The sequence below is a fragment of the Pinus tabuliformis genome, chromosome 6, assembly GCF_031772625.1.
Source record: "Pinus tabuliformis cultivar Carrire ecotype Pingquan chromosome 6, CPIR1, whole genome shotgun sequence".
Lineage (NCBI taxonomy): Eukaryota > Viridiplantae > Streptophyta > Pinopsida > Pinales > Pinaceae > Pinus > Pinus tabuliformis.
This window is the reverse complement of record NC_142292.1, coordinates 1,900,042,060-1,900,068,061: the sequence shown is the minus strand read 5'-3', so window position 1 is coordinate 1,900,068,061 and position 26,002 is coordinate 1,900,042,060. Positions and strand designations below refer to the sequence as shown.

Here is a 26,002-nt window from a genome sequence, read left to right as displayed (position 1 = left end):
TGATTGGTTCTTGTGTATGGATTTTCTTTGTGTAATTATGTGATAAATGCAGTAGAATTTATCTTAATATTTGTTGAAGGGATTTTGTAAATAACTTATTGTGAAGAATAAGTAGGTGAAATAAATTAGTAGCTGCAGTAGAATTCTAGGTTAGAAATTTTCACAAGAAGCAATTTCCCAAGCCATATGGCTTTACACGACACTGTGCTAGTTGCCATATATTCAGCTTCAGTTGAGCTCAGAGCTACGAATTTCTCTTTCCTACTACACTAGGAGGCCCTTCCCAATCCAACGTTGAAACAGTACCCAATGGTACTTTTCCGATCTATTGAACTTCCAGCCCAATCTGCGTCAGTGAACCCACTCAACCTGATGTCATTGCCTTGGGTGTACATTAGTCCATGCTCAACTGTTCGTCATATATCTGAGAACATGCTTAGCTGCTGCCCAGTGCGCCCTCTTTGGTTCTACCATGAATTGAATGAGGGTGTTGATAGCGTAGCAAATGTCTGGCTTGGTATTGACCAGATACATCAGGGACCCTATGAGCTGCCTGTACAAGGTGGGAACGACTTCTTTATCTTTGGGTGCATCAATCTTCTTCCAGTTGGCAATCATTGGAGTAGCCATAGGTCTGCAGTCCTGCATTCTGGACCTTTTCAAAATCTCAGTAGCATATCTCCCTTGTCCAAGGAAAATCCCACCCTTCTATTGCCAAACTTCCAACCCCAGGAAATAATGCATTCGTCCTAAATTCTTCGTGTTGAATTTTGTAGCTAGGTTTTCCTTGCAATCTTTGATGAGCCTGTCAGAAAAAGATCATGCACATATAACACCAGGATTAGAGGCTCATTCTCTACAACCAGATAGTAGAGGTTAGGATTTGCGTCACTCTTGACGAATCCCATCTTCTGCAAGTAACCATCAATTTGACTGTACCATGCTCTAGGTGCTTGTTTAAGCCCATACAAGGCTTTCTTCAACCTACATACATCAGATTTCTTCTCATGTGTCTCAAAACCCTCTGGTTGTTCAATGTATACTTCTTCTATCACCTCGTTCAAGAACGTTGTCTTGACATCCATCTGGTGAATCTCCCGCCCCATCTGTGCTACAAGGGACATCACAAATCTTATAGAAGTATACTTGGCTACTGAGGCGAAGGTTTCTTTGTAGTCTATCCCTTCCTTCTAAGCATACCCCTTAGCTACAAACCAGGCTTTGAATTTTTCCACACTGCCATCTGCAACATATTTGACTTTGTAGATCCATCTCGAACCTACAACTGACCTGTCCTGAGGCCTAGGTACCACTTCCCAGACATCATTGATCATCATAGAGCTGTATTCTTCCACCATAGCATCTACCCATACTTGATGCTAAATGACCTCTTGAAAACTAGAGGGTTCTCCAACCTTAGCCACCAAGGCTTGGTATCTGTCTGGCTGTCTATGCTCCCTTTTCTTGTTCCTGGGCGCACCGACGAAATCCTCTACATCTCGTAGTATCTGTTGAAGTTCTCGACTCGTTCTTCCACTAGTAGTGGGTATATCTATCTGCTCCTCCTCTTCCCGAGACTCCACTTGTTGTGATACCTCTAGAGTTTTGCCTTTAGGAGAAATACTGGTGCTAGTTTCTGCTGGTAGAAGTGGTTGGACCAACAGATCATCCTTTGACTGCTCTTCGGAAGGCGTTTCTCAGGATTTCATGAAAGCTCAGTCCTCCATAAACTTTACATCTTGTCAAATTACGATCTTCCTATTCCCTTTCTCCCAGTCTGATCCAATTTCTTCCTCTTTTCTTCGGGTATATGGCAGTATGCCAAACTCCCAAATACCCTGAAATGACTCACCTCAGGCTTCTCACCAGTGAAGACACTCTTCGGAGTAATCTTACCTAATGCCCTGTGAGGAGTCCTGTTCTGGACATAAACAGTCGTGTTGCACGGTTCCGCCCATAGAAACTTGGGCATATCCTGATCATACAACATCGCCCGGGTTGCTTCAACAATAGTCTTGTTCTTCCTTTCTGCTATTCCATTCTACTCCGGATTATAGGGAGTTGTCCACTCCCTTTTGATGCCATCACTTGCACAAAAATCAGTGAAGTCCTTGTCGATGTATTCTCCACCATTGTCTAAGCGCAATATCTTTATCCTCTTTCTTGTCAGTTTCTCAACTAGAGCCTTGAACTCTTTGAATCGACCAAATACCTCATCCTTGGTTTTTAGAGAGTAGATCCAAGTCTTTCTGGAATGGTCATCAATGAAGGTGACAAAGTATTCAGTACCACTAGAGCTTTTGTGGACATGGGTCCGCAGATATCTGAGTGTATCAATCCTAGAACACTCGTAGCCCTATTGTTACTTTTGGAAAATGCCACTTTGGCGTACTTGCCTAGTGCGCACCCTCTGCATACATCATCTCGTTTGGTACTCAACTCTGGAACTCCTGTTACTGTTCTTCCGAGAATTCTTAGAGCCCCATGGTGTAAGTGTCCCATCCTCTTGTGTCATAGTTCATTCAAATCTTTTTCCCCACTGGTGTCTATCAGTGCCATTAGAGATTCTAGCTATAATTTATACAACTTATTACTTCTGACTCCAATCTGGGCCTTCTTTTTCCAACTCGGGTGTTTGACATATACTTTCTCCTTAATGAAGAAAACATCATAGCCCTTGTTTTGAAGCTGAGATATAGAGTAAGTTCATCCCCAATCCTGGCACATGCAACACATTGGTTGCTTGAAGCAAATCCCCTGCGTCTGTTTGAAAGACTATAGTACCTCTTCCTACGGGGGTACATTTTGACTTATTTCCCATGGTGATCTGGAAGTTCATCCTTTCTTCTTGATAATTCGAAAAACATTCTCGTATTCCTGTCATGTGCTAGGAAGCTCCACTATCTATATACCATGTTCTTCGTGCTCTCTTCTTTCTCTGGAGATCCGCGTGAGTCCTTTTGAGGATTCATAGCAGATTTTTTAATCCTGTTGCCTGATCTCCGCTATGACACCATGTGAAAATTTCTAACACAAAATTCTACTGCAGTAACTAATTTATTTCTCATACTTATTTTCCACAATAAGTTGTTTACAAAACCCTTAAGTAAACATCAAAATAAATTCTATTGCAGTTATCACATAATAACATAGATAGAAATAATAGTGATATACAAGCACAAGAATCAATGACATCAACACAATTATTTTTGGACAATTGTCCCCGGAAAAACCCAATGCGGGAAAATCGGTGTAGCAGATTAGGGTTTATTTATTAATTTTCAGCAACAATCTCTTTACAAAGAAAGATTCTACAGAATATTGAGACACTTATGAGAGAAACACTTGAGACAATTTTTCTCCTCCTCTTGGAGAAGTTCTGACACCCTGGAGACCCTCTACCTTCCTCTGCGTCACTACTGCGTCAACCTATGCGAGGACTGCGTCTCCAGCTGCGCTGTCTCACTGATCTTCCCTCTGCGCTGTTTCTTAGATTCTCTGCATCAACTCTTCCTCAGTCTCTGATTGATGTTGATACCCTCCTCTTCCTTCACCTTGCTACTCTCCCTCTAAAATTGAACTTCTTCTCCTTGAGAATCAATTTCCCTCGGGTTATTGAGTATTTGCTCGGTGTATCTCCAAATGACTCTAAAGTCTTCTCTTATACTTTTCCTGTTGATTAATCAACGGATGAGATTAAGTCCCTAATCAACAACTAAGATTAAAATAGGGTTGATCCTCATCTCTTAGGAGCTTCTCACCCATATCTTTATTAATACTCGTTAATATTTTTATTTTCCTAAGTTTAGTCTTAGGAACCCCATTAAAAATATTAATTATTTTAATAACTCATCATTCGGGTGGAATTTCTCCAAACGATTTCGGGGTCTTGGAGATCTCATGTATTCTAGCCCCTCCACAAAATTTCAGAGCTTGATCACATCCGATGCTATCCAAAATCAACAATTGTAATGAATATATAGGTACCAACACTAAAGGAGGGGAATGGGGCTTTATCGCTTGAGCACTACATTGGGCTGCAACACCTTGCAAACTAGTATGTTAAATAGTTGATTGGCATCAATTGTAAAAGGTTGATTCTAAGTGTTTTCTTTGCTTTTTATGTTAGGTTAGTTTGCTCTTCTGCAATTTCAAATAGGAGGAAACTATAGTCAATTTTTGATTTGCACAAGCTTAGTTCATCCTACAAAGTCACAGATTTGATTTCTATAATGTTTTCGTAGTATTTTAGGCGAGTTTATGTCGTTGATCTGTGTGAAAATTCATTAAATGCAACCACTAGATATTTATCTTCTAATTGTTAACAGTTTATTTGTCTTCTGGAATATTATTCAACGAATAACGATAAATTCACCATTTCATTATTCATAATAAAAACATTGTGGAAAATAAAATACATAACCGAGAAATAGATACACACACAAAAATATAACACCATTATTTTTAGACAAATGCCCTTGGAAAAACCCCAAAGGGAAAACTAGTGCAATAGATGAGGGTTTTATTATAATCTTCAGCAATTCGAGAGTACAATGATCTGCTTGCCAAATCTGGCGAAGCGCTAGCGATCTTCTATTGGGAAAATAATTTGGAAGATGTCCTTGTTTCCCTCTACAACTGATCTGGCCTCTCCTAGCCACTTGCACCCTTGTCTGGAATTCACACTTCCTTCAGGAATGCGCAGATCTGGCTGAAGAAAAATCATACAACTCTGGAATCACCTCTAGGCAAGTAGTCTAGCCTCCCTCTGCCTCTGAAACCAACTCGCTTTGCCTCCGAGACATTGATCTGGCAACTGGCAACTGAAACATGGTTCCTCCGACAACTCGCACTAGGTAAATTGGCTAACTCGCACTGCTGTATTCGACCTCCTCTATAGATGAATTCAACCTCTTCTTTCCTGTCTCTCGAACACTGGAAAGTGTTGAGTAAAATTCTTTCGGACCACCTACTCTCAAATCTCTATTGATCCATGCTTTCCCTAGCTTCAACTGCACCCTTGCTAAATACCTACAACTGCGTAGTCGATCTGCTCAACTCATTAACTATGTCTTCTCCAATCCCTTCGACTTGCTCTTATAATCTCTCGCAGAGTCTCAACAACCACGATTACATCTCAATTGATGGCTAAGATCAATTTGACTTCATCAATAGAAGTCTCTAGACTAAAATCAAACTTCCTTAATTAATTCCTTTTAATTCACCAATTCTCCTCAATTAGACTTAGGAACTTTTTAATTATTGGCTAATTAATTTAATTAAGGTTTCTCCAAGTCTTTTCTCACGAAACCTTTTCTGGGTTTTAGATATCTCGTGTTCCTTAGGCTCGTAGACACAAACTGAGACTAGAACACCTGTCCACTTATACCATATCCTAAAACTAACAATTTGCACTTTATTTTTGTAGAAATTAAAGAAACTTCAGGAAATGTGGGACTTTTCAACTTGCATCATCATTTTACATTTGAAATTTCATTATCTGAGTATTTTCCTTGAGTTTTGTGCTACTTTTCATTTCTCTTCTGCAAATGTCATTGCAAAAACAAGGGGGAGGTTATTGTTGAGAAATCTAGGGCATAACAATTATGTGATTTCTCTTCTATTAGTAATTGCTTGTGAGTGCTTTTACTTCTTTAGATTAGGACCTTCTTTTACTTAGGTTATTAGTTTTCTTCTTCATCAAACAACTACCAATGCATAAACCATAAAGAGACAAGAAACACAGAATATACGCTATCAGCCAGGGCCAAAACCTCTCACTCTTTGAGAGGAAAACCCGAACAAATTCCTCTTCTTATAGCGATTCCCATTGACGAATACCAAGACCAAGACCCTTGACCTATTTGTGTTAAAAATATGCAACTACTGGCAAATTCCACCTTGGACTACTCATTTGATGGAGATGATGATGGCATCAAATTCCTCTTTTCGAGAGGACCAAAATCGACCTAGATATCACCTCATTTGGACAACCGGAAGTTGAGTTATGGATTATTTTATTCATACATATATTTTGGATCAGGTCGGCCCTATGCACATGTACCAATGGACAGGTCAAGTGGACCCTCATGGAATCCTATAAATAGAAGAGACCTCCAGCTCATTTGGACACACATGAATCTCTCTTCTCCTCTTCTATTTGGTCTTGGCTTGCACAGGTCTGACGGAGGAAGCTCGCTCAAGGGTCCGAAATTTCAGGATGAAGCTCACACTAAACTAGGGTTTTTTGTTTCCTGGCCGTAGGCACAAAACTAAGCATTTGGGTCCTTGGACACTGGCACACAGTGGTCATGAGAGCGACCATGGACCATTGGGCGTTGGCACAGAGTCTTCATGAGAACGACCGGGAGTTTGGGTCAGTTTGACCCTCGGTCGCTCGCACAGAATGGTATGGGAGCGACCAAGTTGCCATAGTCACTATCATGTAGTTCACAGAGAGTGACCAGGTCTGTCATAGTCACTCGCACAGCTCTTCCCTGCGACCAAGACTCCTAGATGAGATTTCAGTATTCCGAAGATTTCGCTCAGTGACAAAAGTGTTCGGCAGAAGGCTACAGGCAGTGACAATACATTACAATTATCAGAATCAAAGTTCTGATGTTTAGATGCATTTCATGGATATTGTAGTTGTTGTGAAGATATGGATCATTTTACTCTCTTTTGCTGAATCATTTAATGACAATCTATTAGAAGAAGATTTGCAAGGGTTTTCCCCATAGTGGGTTTTGCTCTGGTCTCCGACCAATCATGGTGTATCTATGTGTGCATGCTTTTCTTCTCTTGTTCCTTTATGTTCGATTGCATTGATGATGATGTTATTGTTCTTTCTACATAGTTGCATATGCTAATGAATAATGATGTAAATATGAATAATGTTATGATACTATGGGGTGAACTTAATGTGTTAATGGAGAAATGCAATTATCAAAGCAAATAACAATATAGCCATATGAAAAATTAACATGGTATCGGATCTGGGCTGAAGAAAAGCCATGGAGATCATCCCCATGGACACACTTTGGATGGAAGCAAGAAGAGGATTGTGGAGACCTAAAAGAATCCTAGGGTATGAAAGAAACCTTTGGTAGTTAGTGCATAACGATTTGATGGTTAGGGTTTGAGAGAAACCTTGGTTTATGGCAAAGACTTGAGATTTGATGTATGAAACTGTAGCATGGTCTATGTGAAGATGCTCAAGCAGTTGGCACAGATTTGATGAAGCCCTAGATGGCCTGGTTGTTGATAAAGTTGATTGAAGACAACATTCTTATGTGGACTATGGATAATGATGACTCTTCAAGGCTGGTTCAAGAGGGAGAGGATCACCTCTCATTGACGATAAATACTCGACTTATGATGTTTCTTTGTTTCTTTACTCTTGTTTAGACTTATGGATTTGATTGTTATGATTATTGTTTTGATCATTGCCTATACTTCTTGCATGTATATTTGAGTATATGGATATATCTAACCTCCTTGATGAGATGTGATAAGTCCATCTCTCTTGAGGATCATTTGAGATGCAGGAAAGAAAAGCTAGATTTGGAAAGAGGTAAAGAGGCACTTGATGAAAAAAGATGACAAGCACTAAAAGCTGCCTATGAGAAGGTGCATAGGTTTTTGATCACTATAAGGTATGAAAGGTATATTGTTTCAATGTTATGTTTTAGCTATAATATGGGATGACTAGGTAAGCCTTATGGTACGTTGAGAATGTCTCCTTTGCAAATGGTTCATGCTTGCATATGAAAGAGATTTGGATTTATGTTTCCTATGATGAAATGATGCACCTGATATTGAATATTTTGATCATGTTGATCTTCTTGATTCTATGAGGCTACTTATTGCTGATCTTGGATATAATGACATAACTTGATGTTTGGCTAACATCTATTGTTCTCGGAGATCCTAATTCTATGAAGAAGGCTAGTACCTTGACTCTATGATTCTCTTGACACTTGACATGCATAAGACATGATGGATCTCTTATATAAGGTTACCTCATTGATACTGATAATGCTTGGTTTTTGGTAAAAGTTTTATTGAATGACCTGACTTGGTCCTATGGTAACCTTGATGATAGAACTATGAGATTGATACTCTAGATCTCTTATTAACCATGGTCATGTCTTTGATAGTAATTATGGCATATGGTAAAACTGAATGCCCTAAACTTGATGGATTGACTTGATAGAAGTGATATTGTGTTCATAATCTTTGAAGTATGTTGTCACACTTGTCCATTGTCTCTATCATGTGAATCTAACCTTTGATGAAAGATTGATGTCATGATGTAGTAGCTGACGTGAGCATGATATGACCATGATGGATATATGTTTGATTCTATGATCTAACAGATCTACTATTGCATGACTCTAGTAAAGACAGGTTGATGACATGAAAGAAGTCGAATGAAGTAGATTCCCAATCAGAGGGAGAATCTCTTCTCAAGATTCTTACTCTTATTACTATTTGCGTTCTGTATATGTTTTATGTGCATCTGACATTATTGATCTGCAACAAGGTCTTAGATTTGAAGCCTGTACAGAAATTAGGGTTTTTGCTCTGGACACAGGCATGGAATTGGGAATATTCGTCCCTGGACACACGCATGCTAAGGCCCAGGTAGCGTCCAAGCGGCTAAAGTCGCTCCCATGCTACCCTGAAGGGAGCGTCTAGAGGTTTGACTATTGTTGACCATCATCTGAAGATTTCTGAAGTTGTTTGAACTCTGAATCAAGATGTTCACTCGGAGGATGTCAGTTCCACATGAGCATTGCATGAAGCAAGCTCCCCCGATCTAGATATGTCCGCGTTGATAGTTATTTGATGAAGCCAGATGATGTGTTGATTCAAGCCTTTACCTCAGAAGTATTCCAAGGTATGACTTTGATTTTGATTTTGGTTTTTATACACTGGTGATCTAGTATTGTCAGGTAAAGAGCCTCTGATGATATAAGTAAGAGGGAGATGGATTCTGAAGCTTGTAATAATGTATCATGGCATGATGAATCGATTTCTGAAGTTGGGAAAAGATAATCTATATTGTGAAGCTATTAAAGAAGCATTGAAAAGTGGAAATGCAAATCCTTGGACACTCCGATTTGAAGTTCAAGATGTTGTTGAACTTGACATGGCATCTGACAGTTGATTGAAGCATTGATGTTTTGTTTTGAACATCCATCTGTATATATATAATGTGCATAGAACTTGAATAAGTTCATGATTGAGCCGCTTCATACACATTGAGTTGCTGCCAAGAATCCTTCAAGATGTTTGCATGATATGATCTATTCTTGGTCTGAGATATTCTTCCTATGATATATGACTGTATGGATATGCTGATGTTGATTATTGATGAGCACATATGAGTGCTGCCTTAGTATGATATCTGCCATGATGAGAGGACCGTGACACAACCAAGGTTGAGTATGATGTTGCTAGCATGACTAGCTATGAGCAGGTTGAAGAAGCTCCTTAGAGAGATGTATGAGCATGATCTAGATATGACATAGATACATTGCGATAATAAAGAGTGGGATTTGATTGGTAGAGAATCCCATATATATATAGTTGGGACCGCGATACTCTCGTATATTGAGACCGTGTCGCTGTGTGAGACAAGCTTAGTCTTGTGGTTGGCACCTCCTTGAGAGGGAGGATGATTATGGTATTCTTTTGTGATTTATATGATTATTTATGCTCTAACATGATTTGATTTGATGTCTTGTATAAACAGGAGACAACTGTTACTGATAGATGATGATTACTTGATACAAGTACGATGATATGAGTATGATGAGAGCAGCGTTGATCGAGGACATTGAGCCATACTCTTCCCCCTGTTTGAGCTCCCAAGGTATGGAATTGAGATATTGGGCTCTTATGGTTGAGGGAAATCTGGACAATAGAGCGTTATCCCTATCTGTTACCCATAGTGTTGGAGTAGTAGCTCACCCTATCTTCATATTTGCAGAGTATATTCTAGTTGGCATCATACCCACAAGTTGGGCTTGTTGGGATTATCCCTCTCTGTCTGGTCAATGGTTGAGGAGGCTTGGGGACGTGAGATCCTTACCTTTGGTAAGTCGAGTATCTCGCCCAAGATAGGATTATGATGCAGGTGTTCTACCACTTGACTATTTAGGGTCATTGATGGGAAGATCAATAGGCAATAGGATGGGTTGAGTAGTAGCTCCCCTATATCACCTATTGCTGAATATGGGGTCGTAGTAGTAGCTCCCCCACGAGATTCCTGGTTGAGTAGAAGCTCCCCAATATGGTTCTAGGTTGAGATGTGCTCCCTGATGATGTGCTCTTCGATGATGATGCAGGTCATAGATCTGACTCTCCGCCTATATTTCCGGGTAGTAGCCCGATGACATTTCCGGGTAGTAGCCCGATGATATTTATGAGTAGTACCCTGATGACATTTCTAGGTAGTAGCCTGATGACATATTTCTGGGTAGTAGCCCGTTGACATATTTCCGGGTAGTAGCTCGTTGACATATTTTCGGGTAGTATCCCATTGACAAACATTCCAGGGAGTAGCTTGTTGATTGATATTTCGGGTAGTAGCCCGCTGACAGATATTTCGGGGTAGTAGCCTGTTGATTGATATTCCGAGTAGTAGCCCGTTCACTGATATTTCGGGTAGTAGCCTGTTGACAAATATTCTGGGTAGTAGCCTGTTGACAAATATTCCGGGTTGTAGCCCGATGAATAGAGGGTTGTAGCTTAAGCTCCCCTCCAGTAGCAAATTCTTCTTCTTCTAGATTCGAGAATATTCAACATATGAGCAGGAACAATCAAGGGATAAGCAAGAATTAGTAAGAGATGTACGTTGATGATCCAAGATGATGAGATACTTGAGATGGGACGTATGTCATTTTGATTGATGGTCAAATATTGGCAGGTGGAATTCTCCCTAGTTGAGAGGGATTGTTAAAATATGCAACTACAGTCAAATTCCACTTTGGACTACTCATTTGATGGAGATGATGATGGCATCAGATTCCTCTTTCCGAGAGGACCAAAATCGACCTAAAGATCACCTCATTTGGACAAGCGGAAGTTGAGTTATGAATTATTTTATTCATACATATATTCTAGATCAGGTCAGACCTATGCACATGTACTAATGGACAGGTCAAGTGGACCCTCATGGAAGCCTATAAACAGAAGAGATGTCAAGCTCATTTGGACACACACGAAGCTCCCTTCTCCTCTTATATTTGGTCTTGGCTCGCACAGGTCTGATGGAGGAAGCTCGCTCAAGGGTCTGAAACTTTAGGATGAAGCTTGCACTGAACTAGGGTTTTCTGATTCCTGGTCGTTGGCACAAAACTAAGCATTTGGGTCCCTGAACGCTAGCACACAGTGGTCATGAGAGCGACCGTGGATGTTGGCACAGAGTCTTCATGAGAGCGACCAAGAATATGGGTTACTTTGGTTCTCGGTCGCTCGCACATAATGAGAGCGACTAAGCTGCCATAGTTGCTATCATGCAGTTCACAGAGAGTGACCAGGTCTGTCATAGTCGCTCGCACAACTCCTCCTTCCTGCGATCGAGACTCCTAGATGAGATTTCAGTGTTTCGAAGAGTCTTCATCAAAGTCTTCATAGTTTTCATGGGGATATCCTAGTCAAATATTCTTGGTCTTTCGAATGTTTATTTCCTTTACCATGGTTGCATATTCCACTATCTCTTCCTTGCTTTCTTCACACATTTCATTCCCAGGAGCTTCCAATCAGAGTTCCTCAATTATTGTCAACCACCTCATACTTCATATGAGGACAAATTGTGTTGATTTCATCTAGTGAGGGAGGAGAACCTTTCTTTTGATCATGCTCTTAAGATAGAGCATTGGTTCATGATACTTGCAACCATATGGCATGACTTCCACAATATCAGATGTAAGCATACATACCTCATTTTTCCTTGGGTCATCCAGACATCTTGCAACGACTTCCTTGATTGAAAGAGCTTCAATCCCTTGATCTGCTTCACTTTTATGTCATCATACCATCATCCCACGAATTCCACAAATTTGGAATTTTTGATGAAACACTTGCTTCTCCTCATGATCAATGAACCTTTTAATGAAGAGTCCATCAAAGAATCTTGTGGATCTAAAGTATCCCCATCAGCAGATGTTTCCTTTTGACAAATGTATGATGAACCTTGTCCTAGATGACCTTTCCACTTATGTTCCCAATGAGATTCCCAAGAGCTATATCCTTGACTTTCATAGATTATAACCATCTTTCATGCTTTTCTATGATGATGTCTCAAGCTCTTGCTTTCAATGCTTCTATGATGCCATGATGCATCCCATCATTTTTCTTAGTGAATAATGATAGCCATATCTTACAATAGAAGACTTAGGAACTTGAGAAGAACTTAGGTGAGGAAGACTATCTCAATCATAATAGAGATCTCTTACTTCCTCATTCTTGGATTTCTTCTTTTCAACTTCCTCCACTTCTTCGGTGATATGGGCTTCTTCTCTTCCTCTTTTGTTATTATCCTTCTTGATCTTAGGACAATTTCTTTTGTAGTGCCCATATTCTTGACACCCATAACATTGAATCTTAGACATGTGCATTTTCTTTTTCAAAGAACCAGACTTTCCAAATTTTCCCTTTCTTGTCATTGTAGCATAAGCTTGACTTTTCTCACCTGCTCCCACATCAGATTTGGCCTTTAGTTTAGATTCTTCAATCTTGCCTATTGACCATAGATCCTGGAATGGAGTAGCTTCTTTCTTCCCATAAATACTTGAAGTAAAGTTACCCCACTCCTCCGGTAGTGCATTTAATACAACTGTAGTCATTTCTTCATCAGACATGACTTCTCCCAGATCTTGTAGTTGATCCCAGATCTCAGATATCCTCATAAAGTATGAGGTTATTCCATCTTCTCTTGACATCTTCAACTTGTAGAGTTCTTGTCTTAATGAGATGACTTCTCCAACAGTGCTTACGGAATACAACTCTACCAGTTTGTCATAGATTTCTTTTGAAGTTTCGAGTTTAGATACATATCGGATGCGGGGATCCTTGATGGATTCTATGACAATCCTTTGAGCCCTAACTTCCCCTTTCATATACGTGGCAAGAGCTTGAGCACCTTCCTTTCTTGGTTTAGTGATAGAACCTTTGACATGTTCCATAACCTCAGTTTCAATGAGATTCAGATCTGTCCTTTTCTTCCATGTAAGATAGTTTGTGTTGAGAAATCCAAAGAGTGGCAGTTAAACGATATCTCTTATTATGACATTTTCTTGTGATGTTTTTCATTATTATTGTCTGTTCTTTTGAATTATCTTTTCTTATCATCAAGACTAATTCCAAGCAACAAATGAAAGAGAACACAAGATGTAGGCACGTTGCTAGGGCAAAACCCCACTCTAGGGGAAAACCTAGTCAAAATTCTTCCTTTAGAGATTCAAGATGAGATGACCAAGACCCTTACAACATAGACTCGAGACTACCTCCATCCATGACGTCAACCTTGCTATGTCATTCTTCAGTTCTATCATTCTTTGCTCTTGTAGCAGTCATCCTCATTCACACTTGTATCTTTGAAGAAATCATCTCTGCAACCATTTTGAGCTCCTTCATCCATTATGATACCGAGACTTGTTCATTGAGATAACACCATTGTAATAGCATTGAGTCACTGTGAGAGTATTATTGTAATAACATCACTGTTATGCATCGAGACCTTCTCACTATGTTAACAACGAAACCTTCCTATGGTGGTGAAACCGAACCCTTATCATTGTTGTGGTACTGAACCCTTATCATGTGATTGCATCAAGAACACATCTGTGATATCCGAACTTACTTTAGAAATGATTCGAGCCTTTTCTTGTAATGGCACTGAAACATGTGTCACTGAATTCCTTATCCGAACTTTTGTGTTGGTGATGCGAAGTCCTCACCCTTGTATATATAGTTGTTGTCCAACATAAAATGAGAAGATATGAGTATTTGGAAGAGGAGTGTTTTTGTGTTGAGCTGACATGTCTTCTTTTGGGGAAGCCGACTTCTCTTTGATGCCGACATCAAAGAGACTTTGATGGATGAGGAGTTTTGACATGACAATATAGACTTTCGTTGAAACTAACAATCCTAAAGCCTTCAATGGAGGCTTGACCTATGACGATTGGCCCAAGCATGAAACCCATGCTTTAACAAGTCAATTTAAAAAATTCTTTTTGCTTTTCTTTTGACAAATATATTACCTTTTGACTTCAAGTACAATTATGAAGACCGAACCCAGTTACATTCTTCAACAATTTGAAGCCCCAACCAATTTGTTGCTTTCCTTGCAAAAAGACATTTTGATAGATTTAGATGTGGACATAAATATACTTGATAGGATGCTCCTCCTTGCTGCTTTCTTGATGTTGATGATGATATCGAGGATAGAAAAATTCTCCTTGATGAAGGTAGTTTTCGTCAAGAATGATCCTTGATCCCACAAAGAGTGAGATGACACCGCCTTTTGATCTAGCTTCCTTTGGATGACTAGTCTTCAAAACACTTTAACTTGAGTAGATGTAGGGTTTTGGCCTTCTCCCTCTTGATGATGAGCCCAATACTTCTTTGTAGACTTTTTTTTTTGATCTAGGGTTATGATGCTTCCTTGAGATTTGATCCTTGAGTGTCCCTTGATAAGATGCCCTTCCTTGACTTAGTCACCTTAGCTCCGAAACCATTTTGAGAAATCTAGGGCATAGCAATTATGTGATTACTCTTCTATTAGTAACTGCTTGTGAGTGCTTTTACTTCTTTAGATTATGATCTTCTTTTACTTAGGTTATTAGTGTTCTTCTTCATCAAACAACTACCAATGCATAAACCATAAAGAGACAAGAGACACGGAATATAAGCTATCAGCCAGGGCCAAAACCTCTCACTCTTTGAGAGGAAAACCTGAACAAATTCTTCTTCTTATAGAGATTCCAATTGACGAATACCAAGACCAAGACCCTTGACCTATTTGCCACTCCAAGACCAAGCCACAAAGCTTCTTCTTCCTTCAATGAAAGTCAAATTTCATCCTCCTTTTCTGCTGCCTTTCAGATCTCGGCTTCCTACTCTCTGTCTCAGATCTACAACTTCTTGGCTTACTTCAGAAATCCTAGCACGTGTGAAGTGTCACCTTTGAGCCCTTGATTCCATTTGCTTTTAGGTGGAGATTGCTTGCTTAACAACTCGGCTTGATGTCACCCTAGTTCTTCACCCAAAATACTCTCCTTATAGTGACTGATATTTCGGTTTTCTTCCTGCAATAGAAAGCAGAGATATCTTGCACGTGTGGAGGTTTGTTGGCCCAAAAATAGTCCCAAAATAACCCTAGAGACCTCGCTGCTCTTTCCTTCTTCCTCGCTGGTTATTAGGCTCCTTGATCACCTTCGCACTGCTTCACTTCAGACTTGCTTCACCGAAAATCTGTGTTCTGAAATTAGGCCGAGCTGCCTATTTATAGTGGTTGCCCAGGATAATAAGCCGACTTGACAGTGAGCTAGGCTGACATGTCTTTTGAGGAGATTTCATTATTCTTCTTGAAGGCGACTTGAAGGAGGTGACTTTGTGCTTGTCTTGGAGGGCTTTCATACTTGTTTAATGACTCATACAAAAGGTAACATGCCCAAGAAGGGTCCTTCATACATGACATTGACTCAATTTGACTTTATGACCAATCGTAAGGACTCAAAATGGGAGTCATACTAAAAATAAAATTTCATGCTCATGAAACCCACGAGACAAGCATTACAAAAATAATTTTAGTTTTCTTCTTTTCATCAATTACATAAAATCACATTTACACATGTCATTATGAAGACCGAACCTAGTTACACTTTTCAACAGTTATGACCTATTTGTAGTTCTTTCATTGATTTTGTCATTTACTTTCGTAAATTAGGCTTGTAGGCTTGCATACCCAATATCGTATTTGCAGATTTATGATTTCTTTAGTGGGAAGGAACAGCTTTTATTCACTGATTTGTGCTCATACTTACCATCTATTTTCCATTTTTGACACCTTGAATTATTTAGAGATTCCCCTTTGAGGTTGGCAAAGCACCAATTCAAAGAGAGAGGAATTCAGTGAGATGACATGGGTTCTTTTCTTATAGTTATCTGGACCTCTTTTAGGTCTTTTCAGGAGGTTTTTCCAAATGCTGAGTTGTAAGAGGACCTTCTTTCCCAATAGTCCATTTTAATTTCTAAGATGACAACAACCATTGTGCCTGAGTAGAATTTTACGCTTGTCAACTTTATAATAGGTGGCTCTCTTAAGCTGTGTTCTCTGGAGATGCTAGCTAGGTAGCAAATGCCACAAGTTAGGATTTTCAAAGAAGAGGACAAACTAGATGAAGTAAAGATCACAACTCAAAAAGAGGACAAACTAGATGAAGTGAATATGTACTCAGAAGTTGTAGTACCAGCAACAAAAGATTCAAGTGAAGATCTAGAAATTAACCATTCAACTTCCATAACTAAAGGAAATAAGATATTTCAATAAATCAGGAAAACAACACAAACAAGATAAGGGAAAATCAAATCACTAGAATTCCATATCGACATCCAAATCACGAGAGTAGACAACTCAATCAAGCCACATATTTAGAACAGAAACAACAAACTAATGTTCTGAAGAATATTAATGTCAGTGCAATCCATTCATGTGATAACCTAAGTCACATGACACGAGGACACGAGACACGGAGGACACGTAAATACGAGGTATTCAATATGAAACGCAGCGACCTGGAAACAGGACACGGGGGACACGTTTTATATATATTTAATAAAAAAATATATATATATATATATATATACCGAAATATAGTTTTTTATCCATATTAAATTGCAGGTTGCAGCTTATCTAATCAAATTACAATATAATTACTTCTCAAAGTTCATAGTTCATTTAAAAAAAATAAATAGAATCAAAATTTACAACTTACAAGCACATAAGAAACTAAGTAGTAAGTACTTACTACTAATTATAAATTTAGAACTTAGATATTAAAACCATAAAATGCAGATTTTCCATTAAGTCATCAAAATCAAAATGTATCAAACCAAGACAACACCAAAAGGGAATTTACTCCTGCATTCAACGAAAAACCTAAGTGAATCCACAACAAAAGCAAGAGAACTGGAACCACAGAACCAAACAAACAAAGCGCTGATGGCTATAACTTTTAATATTCTGAAATCTGAACATTGAGCTTCAAACTCAGAGATCCAAATTGAAATTATAGGATTGTTTCTTTACTGGGTTTTACATTTATCGTTCACATTTCGGCAACCAAAAGAAGTCTCAGCAAACAAACGTGGCACTCTAATGATTCATACCACGTGGATGCTTGCAACTACAAGTTCATTTGAGATAGATGGGCTTGAAATTTGTGGAGTAAACACTTTTTGCTCATGGCAAAAGAGAAGAGGAATATTCAGTGGACATTGCATCTATTGAAAAATTATATGGTTATTGATAGTCGTATGAATAGAGATTAGACTCATTAATGAGCGTTGAAGAAAAACTGAATAAACTTCAAATTTCTGTGATGAAAAACCATTAAAAAAATTTAAAAACCTGTGAAACATATGTAGCAAGTCGTTCACCGAATCTCACTAACCAACCGGAGTTTGTAAGCCGGAATCTCGCTATAAACCATGTTTTTTTTTCAATACGTATTCAAAACATCGAAATACGTTAGGGCAACGTATTCTCCAGACAAAATACGCGTATTCAAAATTTATGACACGAATGGAAAACGTCGAATACGTATTCGATTTTTATGACACGTTAAAAATCGTATTGGACACGTATTAAGGCCGTTTTCGTGTCCAATACGTAAAATATGGGACACGGGACCCTAGGGGACGTGTCCTGTGACTTAGGTGATAACAATTCATCACAAGTTTCCAGTCACCACAAGATTCCACAAAAGATTAATTTAGGATGGTCAGATCCATTCTTAGTCAGTTTTGTTTATCACTTAGAGGATCAGATCAACTTGTATCGACAAAAATGAATGACCCGAGCCGAGACGAAATTTGTAGCAGAGTAATAGATCAAGCCCTTTCATCAACAAGCTTTGAGGACAAAGCTTTTTGGAGGAGGAAGGCAATGTTATGAATAAATTATATATATAAATTGTAAGAATAATATAAATAATAATAAAACATAAACAACGATTAATTAACTAATAATTAGTAGGAAGAGGCATGTTTCTACAGACATGACTCTTCGTGAAAGGGTACTTCGTGACTATATATACAGGGCTCTCTCTCCCAATTGTATCATCATTCTTATTCATACATTTTAATATATTCTTGTATCTCAATGGAGATCTACATATTCCAAGTTTTCTGGAGTATTTAATGTGAAGAATGAACTTTGTTCGCTTGAAACTTTGTGCATAACTGTTTCATTTGGTCCAAGTGAATGTGAAATTTATGTTTATTCTTTTCATATTTTGTAAATGCAGAAGTAAATTTAGCATTAGTTGATTGCTTTCTGGAAGAATACTTCATCATAATAAGGTTTTATACTTGAGTGAAAACTAACAACTTTGTGTGCTCTTGAAATTGCATCGATCCATTTCTTGCAGATTCCTCATCTTCTAGAACTTGGCATCAATGCAGTGGAATTATTACCAGTGTTTGAGTTTGACGAGTTTGAATTTCAAAGGCATCCAAATCCTCGTGATCATATGGTATTTCCTTTTGTTATACCTTAAATCGTGATAAAACAATGTTATCCACCAGAGAAATACATAGGAGTTCTCTTTTCTGTTTCTTACTTAGAAGTAAGAGCTAAAGTGGCCTGTCGCTGAATTACCTAAGTATGAATTGTTGAAATTGCTTGTTATAAAGTACTTGAATTAATATACAGTACTTAGGCATCTTTGCAAATGTGAAGAGTACATGTAAGGATTTGAGTTGGTTATTTCTTTCAGAATTATAAGCACTTTTGAAGTTATAGTGCTGAAGCTAGTTAGGAAGCACTTTTGAAGTTATAGTGCTGAAGCTAGTTAGGAAGTTTTTTACTTTAAGTTCTTGAATATTTGAAATGATCCTTTTATTAGTGAATTCACTCCTGTTTCCAACAATATGACAGTTAAATGTATGGGGCTATTCTACAATGAACTTCTTTTCTCCAATGAGCCGGTATGCTTCCACTGGCGGGGGGCCATTAGCAGCTTCATTAGAATTTAAGAAAATGGTCAAGGCCTTGCATAGTGCAGGAATTGAGGTCTGGTTTTTGAACTATTCCTATCTTTGTGCTTAGTTTGTAGTTTGGGTGACTCTGGTGAACGATAACACCTGACTCCAGTTGTTTTAATTGTGTGCTTATAAATAGTCTTTTACTAATAGAGTGATCATTTGTTACTTTTGATTTTTTTATCATTCATTCTTGTAACTAAAAGTCTTTCTTATTTTCATATCACAGGTTATTTTGGATGTGGTTTACAACCATACAAATGAAGCGGATGATGAGCATCCTTTTACCACCTCATTTCGAGGTATAGATAATAAGGTATATAGAACTATTTTAAACAAATTTTTATTAATAGGGAAATTATTTTATGAAAGGAAACCATTCCAAGGTAAAATATCCGGATTCATTACAATAAGCACATATGGAAAGTATCTTCTACGACCACTAGGAGATGGTATTTATGAAGTGTGCTTCTATCTTGCCCCCACTCCCCTTCTTTCCTTTATCTTTCATTTTTAGAGATTCATTTGATATTGATTTTGCTTGTTCCATAAGATCAGAGATAGGTAACATTTGCAACACTATCCTGACACAAACACACACTTGTCTCTCTATATCTATATCTATATTACCAAGACAGTTAGACGTTGTATAGTTCCTTTATATTTTCTGTAGCCAAATTCATAAAAAACTAGAGGATACAAATTGTTGCATGATATGCCTATTTTTTTATAACCCTTTGCATTTACAATTGTAGATAGAATAACTTCTAATCATTTCTGAAAATGTTACTCCATGTGCTTCTATCATAGGTTTATTACATGGTGGACACAAATAGCTATGTTCAATTGCTTAACTTTTCAGGATGTGGTAAGATTTTTACTGTTCCACTTGTATTTTCGTTTTTCATTTCTTATGTTATTATAGAAATTGGAAGGATTGATCTTGGGATATAGAGTCAAATATCATCATTGTTAATTATTGTTTGGCATAGTTTCAAACGCATTATTGTTGCAAGTCAGTCATTTTTTTAGCAATGGTTACACTAATCTTCATTTTTCAAGGCGGAGGCATTTGTGATTATTTATATATAGTAGTGCACTTTTAATTCATGCAACAATGTTGCTTTCTTGTAACAATATCAAAATGCAGTATAACAATTTGGATGACATATCAATACAATTCTAAGTACAATCTCTTCATTTGACATACTAGTACGCACAGAATTGCAGAGAGTAGAAATCATCAAATGTATGGCTTATGAGTATAAGCTCTTGAAGTACAAGTTAAGATACTGTAGTGGAGCCCAGGAAGAATAAGAAATATTCCTTCCTAATGAACATAGAGTAAATGGATGAGAATAAATATGATTTTTGTGAGTATTCTAAAACTTATAACTCTAAAAGGAAAGCTTATACAATATTTAATGTCATTATATGGACTTTTGGTATCTATTATGACTTGGCCTTGTAGAGTGTCGTATGCTTGAGCCTGCAAACACAAAGTTTCCTATTGATGCATAACCTCTTGAAAAATATACATTTTGGTAGCTCTTACCTTGGTGGAATCTTGTTATATGTGAGGAAGTATGTCACAAACACAAAAAATCAGACCTCAAGAGACTGGTTTAGTTCAAGGGTAGTCTATATTGGGCATGGTAATCACTGTTTGGGAACATATGGAGTGTGCCAGAGAGATTAACTGAGATTCACAATTTTTTAAAATGGACTTTGACAAATCATATGATGGAGCGGATTAGAGCTTTATTCTGAATATGTTGCTTTTATTTGGGTTTTAGTTAATTTAAACTAATGGTTGTTGATTTTCTAAGTGCAATAGAGCCGAACACAATATTTCTGAAAAGCTAATAATTACTTTTGATGTTGATCTTCTTTTAAATTATTCCAATATATCATTCAACAATAATATTTCAGAAATTCAACTATACAAGAACAGTAGAATAATAGAGATCACAATGCACAAAGAGAAGACAAGATTTACCTTGGGAAAACTGAGTAAGGGGAAAAACCCAACAACCATTTCAATAGAGAATTTCTTCTGTTCAACAAGAGACACACCTAGACCTTCTAGTCATTAACTAGGTGACACCTGGTCAAACCCTCTAAGTCAAGCTTCCCAACCTAATCCAACACTTCACTCTGCTTTATCTGACCCAGAATTTCGGCCCTCTTGCAACTGCCAGAATCCTAGAATTTCAGCCCCCAGCAACTGCCCAAAAATTTCAGCCCCTGCAATAGAAACTGCCCAAAAATATGCGAACTGCAGAGAGAGAGTCTATCCACACGTGTGAGCTTGAGAGAGAGAAATAGGTCCAATTTGTGCTTCTTTTTGTCCTTCTTCGTCTTCGCTAGGATGCCCAGAAACTGTCTTCTTGAGAGAGTGTGAATTGGTGCCTTGAGGAGGAGGTTGAGATGCCTTTATATAGTGATCTGCCTGGATTGAAGGGGTGTGACTCTGCGAGGGCCAAATTGACAAACTTGGAGACAAAAAGTTCAATTTCAAAAATTCAAATTTTCCTCTTTTAAAAGTCCAAATGGGGCTTGACTCAAAATATTTTTTTTTTTGACTCTAGAATTTAAAATATGCTTTACAATAATGAATATAAATACAACAAGGGCCAAATATATATTATGAAGACCGACCAAAGTTACAAAATTCAACACTCCCTCTTAACGAGGGAGGTATTCGTAATGACTATCATAGATGTTCTCAAGCTGACAAATTTCTCTAAACAAAGGTTATATCAATTCATCATCAACATCATCATCTACCACCAACATCCATTAGTAGCCATATCCTAGCTGGTACCTAACCCATGGCTTATCATTAGCATATCAGGACTCACTCCTCCAAAGTGATTGGTCCTCAAACCCCAAGGCCTCTTACTAGGCCAAAATGCTGAGATACTAACTCAAGTAGTAGGCACTCACTCAACCCTCCTGGTAAACACTCTGGGCTTTGTTATCACTCAAACTAGCAAGGGTCCTAGGAGGGGATCCTATAAAGCAACTACTATGTCAACGACCAACAATGGAGCGATAGCCCACTGTTACCTCAACTAAGGCTCCTTGCTCTTTACGAACTTTCATTGATGGGAGGAGACCCGCTATAAGAGGAATCACAAGGATGAGTATATCAACAAATGGATAGAGGGTGATTCCTAAAGCCTATTCGTAAGAGAGACTTGATTATGTGGCTTACCTGCTTAAGAAGCAAGGTGATGGACTCTTTCGGAAGGGCAGGGAGGATACTTAAGCCTAGGTTTTGAGAATGTCTCTTGACAAGTGGCTTCCTAGGTCTAAGGATTGTTGAGAAATCTATAGGGCAATGATTATAGTGATTTCTCTTTACTTGGTAACTGATTGTGATGTCTTTTACTTATTACCTTTGTTACTTATTATTATATGTGTGTATCTGTTGATTTGGGGTAGCATCGGATGTGCTCTAGCCACGAAATTTGGTGGAGAGGTTGGGGCACATGAGATCTCCAATACCCAGAAAGGGTTTGGACAGATTCTAAACAGATAAGGAGATATTAAAATAATTAATATTTTTAATGGAGTCCCTAAGTCTAAACTTACGGAAAATAGAATATTAATGTGTATTAATATGAATCTATGTTAGAATGGTCCAAAAGACATGGATCAAGCCAGATCTAATCTTAGCAGTTGATTAGGGACTTAATCTCGACCATTGAATCGTCAATAGGAAAAGTATAAGAGGAGGCTTGAGGGTCAGTTGGAGAGGACCCCAGATGATCAATCATTCTATTCTCTAGAACGAGGTTTGCTAAGAGAGAGAATCAATGATTGGGAGAGCAGCTGAGGGGCATTTAGTACAGAGAAACAGAGAAGGCAGAGATTGTGCCGGGAGAGCAGTGCAGCAGCCAAGGAGTGACGCAGAGCCAACAAGGTTTCACGCAAGGCCACGCAGAGGCAGCCAAGTGCTGTGTAGAGCACCAGAGAGGCCAGCGTGTCTGACGCAGAGGCCCAGAAAGCTGACGCAGGGCCTCCTGGGGCTGACGCAGGCCAAGAAAGGCTGACACAGGGCCAGCGTGAGACAGAGAGGGGCTGACGCAGTCCAGATTGGGCAGACGCTGGGGTTGCAGAGTAGTTTTGTGCTGAGGAGCTGCCAGAAGGATTTTCCAAGGTTTCAGCCAGGAGATTTCTCTCCAACTGTGAGGTATAACTGCTAAGGAAATTCTCTGTTGGGTAGGCCAGTTGCGGCACCCAGATTGTACTATGATATTGCTTAATAAGAAAACCCTCAGATAGTTGCATTGGTTTTCTCGCATTGGGTTTTTCCGGGGACATTGGTCCAAAAATAATGGTGTCATGTGGTGGGTTTGTTCTTGCTTCTTTTAGTTGTTGATATCTAATATGCTGAGCATGCATTGGTGTTTATTTTTAGTATTTACTTTGTAAGTAACTTGTTAAAGAAAAATAACAACTAGGTAGGAATAAATCAGAAAAAGTGCATGAAGGGTTTCTAAACTACGTAAACTTAGAAACTTCAACATGGTATCAGAGCGTGATTGTAGATCACAGGAGGACTAAGAGACATCAGCTGAGCGGAGCAATAACAGCTGTCTCGAGGTGCCAGAAGCTCTTTCTAGCAACGTAGAGGCCAAGAAGTGTGATGCAGAGCCAGCCAGAGCCACGCAGAAGAAGCTGGGAGCTGCGCAGAGCCTCAGGGAGGCCAGCGCCGCTGATGTAGAGGGCCAGAGAGCTGACGCAAGGCATCCTAGGGTTGACGCAAACCCATCTGGGGTGACGCAGAGCCAACGTGAGGCAGAGAGGGGCTGACACAATTCACAGAGAGGTAGTTGCTGGAGTCTAGAAGGCTGCAGAAATATTGCAGAGTGGAGCTGGTGAGGTACTGTAGTCAGAACAGTACCTGACAGAGCAGGGCCAGAGGAGTTGTTATCGAGGGTTTCTAGCCGAGGAACCTGGATCAACAGTGCAGTTGCACAAGACGATCAGAGTAGGGGACATCTCGACAAGCGGCAGAAGGATTTCCAGGAGGGAAATCAGGACTCAGAGGGAGTCCAGAAGAGAACTTCCAGATGGGAAGTAGAGACTCAAAAGCACGGGGACCAGGATAGACTGGACAAAGCATCAAACTTCGCAGTCTGGAAGGCGAGAATCTTATCAGTGCTTGACAAGAATCGTGTCAAGAATTTCGCCTTGAAGACAATAGCTATTTCATTTGACCCAAATGATAATGATAAGTACGAAGAGGCGATGGTGAGGGCCAAGTGCATTATCCTTGACGGGGTCAAGGATCATGTGGTACCACATATAGTCGAGAAGGAAACGACAGTTGAGATGTGGGAGGCTCTCAAGAACTTGTGCCAGCATACTTCTATGCAGAGAAGAATGCTGCTCGAGAACCAGATGAAAAAGGGTCAAATGATTGACTCCCTCCTCGGAGGACTGAATGAGATTCGAGATCAGTTGATTGCTATAGGAGCGACACCGGATCAAGAACTTATGGTGAGGACAAACCTGAATGCTGTCTAAGAAGAGTGGGAAGTGTTTGTCCAGAGAATCCTGGGCAGAGGGACTCTCCTACCTTGGGACGAGATGTGGGCAGCTCTTCGCCAGGAAGAGATCAGACGGACAGCGGAAGATAGGTAGCAGCAGCAAAGGGATCAATGTCAAGCAGGAGGAGGAGGATGTGACCCTAGCATTTGAGGGAATGCAGGAGAAGCAAAAGAAGAAAGATCTCTCCAGGAGCAAGTGCTTCCACTGTGGGGAGATGGGTCATTATGCTACGCAGTACCCAAGGAAGAAGAGTAAGGGAAAGTCTTCCGAGACTAAAGCAGCGCCAGCACGGGCAGAGAAGGAAGTTTTGATAGACGATGACTGTGCCATGAGTGCACACACGCTACTTAAGCGGAAGTGGGGAGACATCGAGCTGTAGTCAGAAGGACTACAGGCGATGAGGGGCAGGATCCTCGAGGTACCCAGCCTCTTGGATTAGACCTTGCTACGGGAGCCTCGACGAGGAGTAGCAGGATTGGCTGGGTGGGTAGAGACGGATGCAGATGGAGCGGCAGAGAGAGCTATAGTGCAGGAGTCCCGAGACAGTGCAAAGCTAGCAGGCTGCAGTAGTGCGAGAGGCACAAGAGTGTTGCACCAGTGCAGGACGACACAGAATGGTGAGCAATGGTGCAAGATGCAGGAAAGTTGTTGCAATAGCGCAGAGGTCAGAGATAGGGAGCACTTGTCAGCGACAGAGGGAGCTTCAACATCAGTGGGTGTTTCTAGCCCAACAGGGAGGTCAGTTGGGAGATTAGTTACTTACTTCTTAGTAATTGAGTTGCAGTGTAGCAGTGGGCAGCATGATGCAACATGATGAGAGGAGGTACAGTGCAGATGCAGTGCTGGGAGGAAGGACCAGCAGTAGCACGGATGCAGAGGGAGCTGTCGTACAGATGCAGCAGTGGCATAACCATGGGCAACAGTACAGGAGGCAACAGTGTAGAGGATGTTGGGTAGGAAGGCCTAACATCAGCACAGGTACCGATGCCGGATGATTAGAGTAATACTCAGTGAGGAGTATTGCTAGAGCACAGTCCTCGCTAAGAGGGAGTGTTGATTTGGGGTAGCATCGGATGTGCTCTAGCCACGGAATTTGGTGGACAGGTTGGGGCACATGAGATCTCCAATACCTAGAAAAGTTTTGGGTAGATTCTAAACA

At 39.5% G+C, this 26,002-nt stretch overlaps 1 protein-coding gene across 1 annotated transcript in view; it reads left to right on the top strand.

Annotated features, from left to right (window-relative positions):
* The window catches only part of ISA3 (isoamylase 3), a 382,462-nt gene that overhangs the window by 89,426 nt on the left and 267,034 nt on the right, over positions 1-26,002 (top strand). Inside the window, exons 8-11 of the mRNA XM_089430864.1 lie at positions 18,666-18,770; positions 19,175-19,309; positions 19,508-19,594; positions 20,089-20,146. Of these exons, the coding sequence (XP_089286990.1) occupies positions 18,666-18,770; positions 19,175-19,309; positions 19,508-19,594; positions 20,089-20,146 (385 nt within the window). The remainder of the gene's footprint in view (positions 1-18,665; positions 18,771-19,174; positions 19,310-19,507; positions 19,595-20,088; positions 20,147-26,002) is intronic.